The 11,963-nt window shown below is 39.2% G+C and overlaps 1 protein-coding gene across 1 annotated transcript; it reads right to left on the bottom strand.

The window, feature by feature from the left end:
• LOC137282423 (uncharacterized) lies at positions 1–10,705 on the bottom strand. The gene is made up of 5 exons (XM_067814169.1): positions 10,634–10,705; positions 4,407–4,475; positions 2,631–2,702; positions 939–1,070; positions 1–605 (listed from the first exon to the last, which is right to left on the bottom strand). The coding sequence occupies exons 1-5, from the start codon at positions 10,656–10,658 to the stop codon at positions 334–336; spliced, it is 570 nt and encodes a 189-aa protein (XP_067670270.1). The 5' UTR covers positions 10,659–10,705; the 3' UTR covers positions 1–333.
• Positions 10,706–11,963: the final 1,258 nt, after the last annotated feature.

The following is an 11,963-nucleotide window of genomic DNA, read 5'->3' as shown; positions in this document are numbered from 1 at the left end:
TGCACAATACGTTTTCTCCAACGATTACATTGTGTAGTAATATACCGACCAACAACAGTGATACTAACGGAATTATATTCGCAAATTCGAAACCAACGGAGATGGTTCAAACGTGCAGTTGGAGTGACCTCCCTTTCTCGTTCTTTTTGATTTGGGTGCAGCTGTCAAAATAGATATACCTCTTCTCTGGCCATAAGATATGCATATAACCTAAAGAAATTCCTGGCATTTTAATCTATAAGATTTGGTTAAATCAGGGTTAACAGAACACACTGACAGTATTAAGGACAAAAGGAAGAACTGTCTGCAATACGAAACCATAATGCTTGATCGTTAGGTCAGGCAATTTCTTGAATAGTGTGTGATTATTGAGGGTTTACTTTCTACGCGGTAGAAGGATTTGGGGACTGTCTTAAGACTTTCATGAGTGAGGGAACAGAGCCCGTCACGTGTTCGAAGATCAGCTGACCTACACACATAGGAAGTGACGGCAGTGCAGGCGTCTTTACATTGCGTCTCCGAGAAGCCGTAGAAGTTTTGGACGTTGTGGTTGCCGATGTAGTAGCCCCGGAGAGATGTGTAATGCTGTCCATAAGTAGTACAGTCTGCAGAGAGACGACATGAATAGTGTAAGGATTGACAGAGGCAAGAGGTATCTCAAAACACGTTCTGTACACTTGAAATCGACACTTATCACCAATTCTCATTTATCTTATCATCTCTACATGAAATAAACATTGTATATCAATGAAAGGGGCAATCTGATACAAAGGGGAGATAACGCCAATCAGTTTTCAGCTGGATGCTTAGTTTTTTATTCACCACTTTCAATGGCTTTTCATCAACATCCTTCATTATTGTAGGGGGCAGATATACATGGGATGCTGAAGACAAATTCGAGATTCGGTAAAATTCAAACATGAAGGAAAAGAACGTACTGTCGACACACTTGTTCTTCCCAGGATGGTAGGCGAGCCCAGGGTCACATACACACACAGCGTTGATACACAGCGAACGCTCGACCAGGCACTCTGAGTCGTCGTTACAGGAAGACCCCATGGACGCCTTAGCTGTAACAAGACAACGTACATTTGTGAACCATGCCACCTTACAGAAGATGCCATGATGTCCCTTGCCTTTTTGGTTATCGACTCACCGTGCTTTGACAGGAGGAAGATGACCCTGTTTGGTGAGGTACCCCTAGGTCAAATGTAGAGATCAAATATAGAGCATCAAAATCAGGTAATATGATACCCCAGCCTGATCAACCTTGCTGCATATTCTGATAATGTTGAACACCAGTGCATGTCACCGTTCATTAGAACATGACTTTGTGGTCAATACACATGTAGTTGGTCCATGCAAATGTGGACACTGTTTCAGCAGTGGGGGTAACTCCTGTTTGTGCTTAGTACCCTGTTATATCCTATGGCTAGGTCCATGTCAGCAAGAATATTTGGAGGGTGGGAGGTGTTATACTAATTACTGGATAACACTTTTACTGCTGCCTAGAGATCCTGAAAGTTAGGGACTTTGCTAGCATTTTGCCTAAGACTATAAACAGACGATGCAAGGAAGAAAATTTACACACAATGTGCCCCAAACAGTCTATCAAGATGTGTCACAACTGTAACTTGAGGCGAGTGCAATAATGTTACAAGCCCAACTGTCGAGAAACCCACTTTTATATTAAATTTTAACAATTTTCAGGTGAAAGCTAAAATATTACACAAAGTCGCTAAGCTTCTTCATACTGACGAATATACAAATACCTTCCAGTTTCGTTACTACTTTCATTGTGGGTGTTCCAGGTTGGTACATGGTGCCCACGTCATGAGACACAGATTAAGGTTTCTTAAAAACGGCAAAGAAATGGGCAAATGTGGTAGCGAGTCTCAAATTAACAGGAATTAGAATACTTTTAAACAAAGTTCTTTCTCATTTATTGGATAGTGAATTCTCTTCCACGTAGGCCATTCCTTTCGTGCCTTCCTACGTTACCTCTGTTCAAATACGTCCACATTTCGGGTTCTCGTAAAATCCCCTGGCGCCCAAAAATCGCAACACGAATTATTGCCCTCTTCTGTCCAGTTCGATCACGTGTTACATCGACATGAATCCAATATGGCGGTGGCATGCATTTTATCAACGTGCGAAGGCTAGATTTGGTATTTCATGTTTAACTCAAAAGCAGAGCACAGTATATTGCAGGAATCAATCGACAAAATGTTTTGTGTTGAAGTGATATTGAAGACATTTAATGGATGCCTTGTCCGTTTTCAACCAGGTCTATGCGGTAGAGACACCACTGATCCGATTACATTCGTGGATTCCGTCTAAACGAAACGTTTGCTAATCGTGCTGGGGAAGAGGTTCTTCTTTTTCCAAAAGCATACGGAAATTACCGAGGCTTTGCGAATGATCACTTTGAAGCAACGTCCATGTTTGCAGACATGAATCTGATTACAACCATTCATGAATCCAGAACTCTCGCACCATTAAAAGGCCGTATTAGGACAGAGGTTATATAGGGAGATACGACAAGAGTGACCTCTGTGGGAAGGCAATCTGGATACTTGTAATCCGTTATGTTTTGTGGGGCTACCAAACCTCCTGTCAATGTGAATCACCTTCAGTTGTCGATAGACGGTCAGCCAGCTGCTCAATGTGTTCTTCAGCTTTTTGAGATTTACTCTCAAGACCTGGAACAACATGAATGAAAAGAAATAACAGATGGCCATACTTTACACAGCAACCAGAAAGAAATGCATCAGTGAAGTGTACAGTTGGTATAAACACTTCCTCATTATATACTACTGATCAATAATTTAGACTCACCTAAAACACCGACTATATGTTACACATATAGATATGCTTATATAGAAGGTGAATTTCTCCACTTACTTGGGGTAATCAACCTTACGCAGTAAAACTGCACGAGGGTCATGCATCAAATTGCAGGATAGCATGCGCAAATATCGTGTATGTTACCGAGTGAGTGAGTGAGTTAAATATTTAACGTCACATCGGCAATATCTCAGCCATATCGTAACGAGACCATTTACATGAAATATATGCATGTGGTAAAATCTGTCAACAAAGGATAGTAAAAGTACTAGAATATCACAATTTCAATTATAACTAGCATCGAAAGCCAAAACTAGTATCACTATTTAGACAATACAATATAAAAACAGACTATAGACAACAGAAGGTAGATCACCACACTAGGGACCATGGGGACTTACAGTACATTTGATATACGACAAATTGTTATGGATGTTAACTTCTTCTTTATTGTTTTTCACAACGTTTCTGGGCTATTCCTTGCCCATTCGCCAGGAGGAGGCCAACTAACAGTTCAACAGGATATATATACTAGTAATGCACATGAAGCCAGAGAGGTGAAGACGGAAGGGAGCTATGTTTTCCAGCTCAATGCCGGCTGAAGAAAGAAAGGGTTTAATTCTGTGCCCTAGAGGAGGAACAGTTGGAATAGTTGCAGAATCTAGTTTAGAACATTTGACTGAAGTAAGTGGCTACATTTAAACTAAGGAGACCAATCTTTTGATAGTTAGCATATTTTATTTAAAATGTCCCGATATGAGACAACTTGAGTCTCAAAGAGCATTTCATTCGCAAAACCAGTGATCCTCCATCCGTGACGTACATGTCGACAGTCATATAGCTGCCATTACCAACATGGCGTATAGTGGCTCGTGAAGATTCTGCTTGTCATGAGAGGCGGCTAACGGGATCGGAAGGTCAGACTCGTTGACTTGGTTGACACATGTCACCGTATCCCAACTGCGTAAAACGATGCTCATGTTGATCACTGGACGTGTCTGGTCCAAACTCGATTATTCAACGACAACCGCCAACGGGTGCAAAAGAACCATGCAGCCATCCAAATAATTATGCCGTCAATTCCCGTTGTTACTTACCGTTGGATTGTAGCTGACAGTTACGCAGTCTGATTGGGTTGCGCACTAATGTCACTGTGGTTTCCTATTTTCATGACTTAATCCAAATGAGGTGACCGGGATATATAACCACCAGTGCAGCGACATGAGGGAAGTATTAACCTTGGTTAGGGTCAGGATTCAGGACACCAACATGTGCAAACCCTGAACACGTCTGTTGTATTTGTATATGGACTTGGTATACAAGTGATCCAATGGAATGATATATCATTAGTACCGCAAAGCATTTATGTCATGTCCCACACCGAGGCGGTACATACGTACGATTATGTGAACTATAGATAAAGATAGACAACAAAGCGCATGTGATGGATCTTGTCTGATGATTTCATGATTACGGTTGTGGGTTTTGTCACTTTTTATTCACAATTTGTAAGTATTATAACTGATAAATATGCAGCTGCGATACTTCAAACAATTTACCTTCCACTGTTGAGGCCAAGTTAGCAAGCTTGTCTCTTGTTTGTTGTTCTTCCGACTTTTTGGTCGAAACTGTAAAGAAATCAGTAACTGCTCCATGAAAACCCTCAATAACATTTCCAAAACTGCCAAAAGTCGTCTTATGGAATTTTTATACCAAGCACGGGCGTTTTGGGGACGGATGTAAAAGGGGTCAGAGTGAAAGGTAAGAGTTGCATGTTGGGCAACCATAATGAATACAACGAATATTAATATCTTTCAGACCATACTTTACATGAATGTGGAAATAACAACTGTATTTCAGATGAAAGATATACAATATCGAGGCGAGATCTTACATTAGTATATTATCAAGTCCATAGCTGCGGATAAAACACATACGACACACATCATTTCTTGATTTCTACAACTGCCCTCATATGGCAAAAAGCGCAGGGCAAGATGTGAACATTGTGTAGTCATTGTGAATGAACAATATTGTACCGGGTTGTCAAAACTACAAATACATTCAGTCCTTGGTATATTTTCGACTTTATTTCTGTGCAGTCTTAGACACATTGTTGTGTGAAGACAAAATTCTGAATCGAAACGTCTCATCATCTGAATAAAGAAGTTGTTCATTCGTGGGAAATGTTAATTACTTTCGAAACCTACGCGATACGATTTACGTTCTGGTGAAATATAGTTTTAAAGTCCACATGAAACGTAAAACATAACTTTGCAGATTCTGACACCTTTCGGTATGCACTTACCGAAACAAATCATTAAATATGACAACTTAGTCTAAAAAGTTTAAAAAAAACCCAAAAACATCGATGACAAAATTTCCGCGAAACTGGAGGTCAAACCATTCACTAATTTTTCCCCAGCCCAGTGAATAGGTTCGCGGAGCTTGAAACGGTATGTGGGCCCGGAGTATGAGATCATGAGAAGTAGTGTAAACTTGGTAGTGTACACAAACAAGTAAATATCTACTAGTTACATTAAGAAACAAACATGTTGATTGTGATAAGCAGACGCTGTCACAGAGAAAACTCAATGTCCGGTTTATTGACACCCATATATCTGCCTGCATGTCTGCTAATGATATTGGGCCATGCACAACTTCAATCACTGACCGCATGCAATTGGAAAATAACAACTATCTGGATTATAAGTCATAAACAAACAGCCGGCAAATGAGCCAGTGGCCGATGAAAGGATTCGTTATACTTGAGAACACACCTAACCAATCTGAATGGGTTCGATATCGCGGCTGCATCGTTTCGAGGAAGGTAAACAAAAGAACAAATTATTGCACTTTTGATTATAAGGTTATAATTTATATGGGTTTTTTTCTTAATCATCGATGCATTGTATATATCATATATATGCCATAATTTATTATGGGTGACATTTGGGTTGCCTGTGACCTTTTAACAAACAATAATGTCTAATAGTTGTGAAACGTCTACCTTGAATTTGAAAATCTGAAAGCAAATACACAATTCAGGAAGCTATTGCCACTCAGTGCAATATTCGGACTCAGAACCTTCTCTACTATCACATTCCCGCATTTCAGGAATATATACCAAACATTACGTCTCCCCTCTTTTGGGTGAGAGTGTTAATTTGAATTTGGATTTACTGGGCTGAAACGTTGCAGTTTCACAAGCGGAAGAATTGAAATTTTACCAGACGAACTTGACATCTGGGTTAACCTGGTCTAACGTTTACACCGTGACGTTAAAACTACAAATATAATTAGAGGCATAAAACACATTAACGCAAACATATAACGTTTGAATGAAACTGTCATTGTATCGACAAGAGGGGATACATATTCTTCAAGAATTCCAAACTAGTACTTTTCGCGTATTTTGCAAAATCTGCATGAAGCTGATAATAACCGAAATAAGAACACATTACCATCAGTAGTGAAGTATGAGATTTATGTAATAATCGTCAAAGATCGTGAACAACGTAAACTTATTGTTACAACGGGGAAAATTCCCAGCTGACATTTTTGGATCAATAATGGGTAATACTGCCCAGCCAACGTAGTCGGCCGCCTGCGCTATTTATACTCGTATATACAGTTCCCTGTCATATTCCAGATTAGACAATATGGGGAAAGGTCGCGGCCACTGAGAATACCATTACCAGAATTGAGCTCAGACTTTCATGTACAGCCTCCATGAACTTCATGACAAAACTCCGCCAGCTGCTGACAGTGTTAGGAACTGGTGGGACATCACTAGAAACTTACTCTTGGCACTTGCCAAGAATCAAAAGAAAAAAGACTGTGTCATTTTTTGTAACGTGGCCATGGTAGCATATGAAATGCACGTTATTTCAAGCACTTATCGGAAAATATCTGAAAACTACACATGCACACATACAATGGAAAAGGTACTTTTAACAATGTTCTTTTCTTTTCTATGAAAAGGGACCGCATGTATTTTCATTCAGTTTTGATAACGTATGCATGAAGGACTTTGTCCTTAAATACAAATAACTGGATTGAAATGTAACCCATTGGGATTTGTTAATAACCTTATGAAACAAGCACCAAAAACATTACATAAAATCTTTTTCTGTGGATCAACAGTATCATGTTGTAAGGAGCTACTAACTCCAACATCTAATCACGTTTCATGTTTCATAGACACATTTCCAAGTGATCGAGTGCATCTAAAGCTTGATAAGCAGGAAGTGACGGATTAAACGCCTTTCAAGTGTGTACACATCTGCTTAATTTGGAGTCAAACTGCCCCATATAGTTGCTCAGTTGTGTTTGATCACACGCTTCTTACTGTAAGGATAATAGGTAAATACGAGGTGTTAATGAGAGCTTATCAGATTAGATCTTGGCCCGCTCGAGTATAGACTTTAGAGATATTTGATATATGGAACTAAACAATACAAACGAGATAAATGGAGCCAAGCTGTTATCTTTACACAGAACCACCTATGCACTGTTTGAACCAAACGGTGTATGTACTGTGAATTATTACCATATATACACGGTTAGAACAGAACGATAATTGCCCTATTAACTAGTACCACAAAAACACTGCTTTAACGGAACGATATATACACCATTAAATAGTAACACAAATACTCTGTTTTAAGAGTGTGATAAATGCACCAGTTTATAGTACCGTTTAGACAGAACAATAAATGCACCAATCTATAGCACCTCAATAAAACCGTTTTTATAGTACAACACATACATTGTTATATAGTGCCACAGTATAGTATAATTAGTATCGCAAATACACAGTTCTAACGATACCATAAATGCACCAATAAACATCACCACAAATACACCTTTTTAGCAGCACGATACATGTACCAGTAAATACATAGTACCACAGATACTGAGTTTTAACGGTGCGGAAATTGTTCCAATATATGTACCGTTTTAACTGCTTGATAAATGTACCACTAAATAGCACCATGTATAACAATATGAAAACTGTGTTTTAACCATGGATAATCTACAACAGGGATTGGTCACTCGCGATCGCTTGCTTACTTTGCCATTTGTACAAATTAGCCTGTGCCTCGTCGTGCTCCAACGCACACATTGACTTGGTTCGTTCCCAACGAAACTTCGGCTGTGTTTAACAGTACTTCAGTCAGTTTAGTGAATCGGTCGAAATTTTACTTTGAATGACAGAATTAAGAGCAAGAATCATATGTGAATGGATGAAAGAAATAAAGAAAAAAAACAAAATATAGAAATACATATGTGAAGGAATGAAAGAATAAATGATACTCAACGGAAATCCCTCCCCAACCACATTAAAGAATGCAACACTATGACTAGAACACATGTGCTCTTTAAGAATCTACCTTGTGACATTATTTTTAAATTAGTAATTAATTCAAATATCTTATTGTATGTGGGGAACGGCAAGGACATTCACAGAATGTTGACTGATACTGTCACACGCCCCTAAAACAGAACGTTTTAAACAAAGCTTTGTAAATGTCTTTTTGTCAAATATAAGATCAACAACAAAGAAAGATGTTTTAGAACTATAACACTCATGCATCACAGGCATCGATGGCGGATCAGATAGGCGATATGTCAGCTTTGGCACACACCTCAAATACACCCAAACATTAAATTATGAAACTATTACTATTACTTGCGATCACTTTTAACCTGATGGTATATTCCGCTCCTGAAAATAAAAGGTGTATGTGAAAGAAGCCTTTAAAGCAATAAGCAGAAACACTCAATCAACCCCCATGTACTATTTCAATGGCGGATTGGATCAGATTGGACACTGTGTCATATTTTTCACACACCTCAATTGCAATTTTTTAAAAGTTATAAAACAATTACTATTGCTTGCAAACACGTTTCAACTAAAGATATATTTGCTTTCTGAAAAATACCCAAAAAAAACCCGAATATGTGATTTAAAGTTTTAGTGATAGAATTAAGTCTATGCGAATTAAAGTTTTAGTGATAGAATTTAGTTTTTCGTCGTTGTATACCGAGAATTGAAGTCAGTCAGATATAACATGCCGACTTGAATCTTTACTACAAATCTCCCTGATAATATTGTGACTAATAACAATTATCTGCCTTAAAATGAAGTAACATAATAGGTAACGTATCTTATACATGCAGGTTTTCAGCTGCCATTACACGCAGCGAATGTAATAAGCTGTTGAAAATGAACCGGGCTCAATCTTAAGATCTTAGCTGCCGCCATATTGGCTACATTTATCACGTGATGAGCCACGGCATTCGCTAAGGAGCTCTTGGAACAGTGACCACTCCCACTGTTGGAGGCTTCCTTTTGCAACAGAACCTGTACACTGTTTTATATATTGTAGTACGATACCTACACCAGTCGATCAATATTAAATGTGTCGACAAATGCAGTTTTGATAGTGTCTTAACTCTACTTTATATGAGGCTGCAAATATTCAGGACTTTAACAATGTACATAAGTACATAAGTACATAGGTAAGCGTAGCAAGTGATATAACTACACTGTGGAACAGTGCTATGAACATTTCTGACGCAGTTGAATGGCATGACAAATACATCCATGTATGGTGTTGACATAATGATGTAATGATGATGGAGGGTATAACATAAAGATGACACATTGCAATCGCTGATAATTGTGGAAGCTTTGCTATCTGCGAGTTAAATGTTTGTGAAGTAAAAATGATAATTTTAATGTTCCCTTTCACTGTTTGTAGATCAGATTGCAATGGCTCGACCTCCAGGAGAATCTGTCATAAAACAAGCGACGACATGTGGTATATGGCAACAATGAGAAACGTGTGAGTGCAATTTTATAGTGCAAGTTAATATAGTGAAATATGACCATTACTGCCACATATATGAAAACCGTCAGGCATTTCACCAGGAATTGTCAGGATAATATCAGTATTCGTTGTTATCAAATAATGTTTTCACCTCCTACTTCTCAGTGGTAACACCGTACCGTTCTTCCTGTCTCCAACCTCGCGCAATATACAGTAATGGTTCACACAGTCCCATACATACTTCTGGCAATTCATTTGTGAACCACACGTACCGCCTGCTGAGGATCTGACAGTCTCAACTAGCTTAACCGAACACCACGACAGAAGATAATTTTGATAACATATTTATCAGTCATCCGTCTACTTCACTTTGCAATCAGATATAGAAAAAAATCATATTTTGTCACCCATTTACATCACTTTGCAATCAGGTGTAGAATCTTAATCATATGTAGTCCCCATCTGTCTACGTCACCTTGCAGTCACACGTAGAAACAAATTCATTTCTAGCTACTATCCGTCTACGTCACTTTCTACTCAGATGTATAAACCAGTTCACATCTAGTCATTATCCGCCTACGTCATTTTGCAATCCGATGTGGAAACCAATTCTTATACTATCAGTCTATCAATCTGATGATCAAATAAGGTATGATAAAATTTACACGTCTTTATGTAGGTTCATTAAGTGCCAAAGACAGGTAAAAAGCATCAGTTTTGGTTTGAGTGGCACAGACACATACAGCTGGCAGTGATTTAACTAAAGGTTTGTTGAGTGCGACTTCAACCACAACTAAGGTAAAAGAAATGCCCTGCTAAGATCTATCGGAGATGGAAATCAAGTATGTCACAAGGATCAGACATTAACATGGGACACTAAGGAGTGATGAATACAGAGTACACAACATATTCCAGGACATGCCAGTGGCAGGACATAATTGTCTTACTTGTATTGTTGACTTCCTTTTCCATCTTGTCGAGGCGTTCCAAAACTCTTGTAAGCTGAGACTGAAGGGTGGTCACGGTATTCTCTGTGTCCCGGAGCTCTGTGAACAGAACATAAACAGAACCATAGCTGAATATTCTATTTTCGCAAGTTTTGGTCATATTATGTTTGCCCTAATATGGAAAGACAATGGAATAGTGACATAAAATGGCTTCAAAGTGTTCAGAGTGTCAGGGCGGTAGGGGCAGCCATGTTGGGTAACAAAGTGCATGTTGCCAGTGGCGTATGTGTAGGGAAACAGGCTGATGGTCCGCAGTATGCAGTGTGGAAGCTAGAGACATCTGAGTGTGATAAGAGCATGCACTTGCTCACATATAAATACACAAATACACACACACGTCACCATATACACGGATGACCATCAATTAAACATCCCTGAATACATGGGGAATCCCTACCAACTTGGCCCAAATAAACGGATGTACAGTAAAGCAGACAAAACACCTGTTTCGCACAATGTCTCAAAGAAAATTGTAATATTTGGTAAATATACTTTTTGCACTAATATTTTCAGAACTGAATTTAAACACGAAGTCACTTAAATAACGTTTCTTGACATGAAAAGTAGTAGACAGTAGTAGACGATGAAATTTATCGACACTGACACAGCATTGTTTTGCCGCAGTGTTGCTGCCAAATACAGCATTAACCGCACGGGTACTAGACGACTTGTGAGGAAGAACGTGGCAACTAGTTCAATCAAGGTCCCTCCAAGACCTGGAGGACCAAGGACGACCAACGTCCGTGATGACCGGGGAGCGTCCGACACTCCACCAGGTTTCAGGGTTGTATGCTGCCGGTCTGAGGGAGTTGCTAGCTCTTAGATACGAAAACCTTGCAAACACGAGGGCTGTGCATGCTCAAAGAAAATCTGCAGGACAGGGCATAACGCTCATTATTTTGAACTAAACTTTCACATCTTACCGTCTTCCATTGAAGATATATCGCCAGGGGAACATTCACGCTGCTAAACGCTTTGGTGTTTCATATGGAATATGAACATTCTCGTGATCTCGCATTCTCGCACCTGTGGCATTTTTGGCGTATTTCCAAAGGTCGAGAGAGCAAGAATACGAAATCGCGAGAATGTCCCTTACACTACTCCGTAGTTTCGTTTCCTATAACTGCTTTAATTACCGAACCTGGGACACTCAATGTTATCAACAGGAAGGACGTGATAACATGCAACATTTTGACGACCCTTCCTTATCCAAATGTCTGATACTCACAGATGACAATGCTAGACCTCGACCTTCCCATGCCACCACTAA

Source organism: Haliotis asinina, chromosome 4, assembly GCF_037392515.1.
Source record: "Haliotis asinina isolate JCU_RB_2024 chromosome 4, JCU_Hal_asi_v2, whole genome shotgun sequence".
Classification (NCBI taxonomy): Eukaryota; Metazoa; Mollusca; class Gastropoda; order Lepetellida; family Haliotidae; genus Haliotis; species Haliotis asinina.
The sequence above is the reverse complement of the archived record's forward strand: the minus strand, read 5'-3'. Positions and strand labels throughout refer to the sequence as shown.

What these genes read in the sequence shown, in the direction of transcription:
- LOC137282423 (XM_067814169.1), bottom strand. Translation starts at nt 10,658, where the DNA reads ATGGAAAAGGAAGTCAACAATACAA. An exon ending in AAAGGAAGTCAACAATACAA is followed by an intron (nt 4,476 to 10,633) that starts GTAAGACAATTA and finishes ATTTCTTTACAG; the next exon opens with TTTCGACCAAAAAGTCGGAA. An exon ending in CCGTCTATCGACAACTGAAG is followed by an intron (nt 1,071 to 2,630) that starts GTGATTCACATT and finishes GTCTTGTTACAG; the next exon opens with CTAAGGCGTCCATGGGGTCT.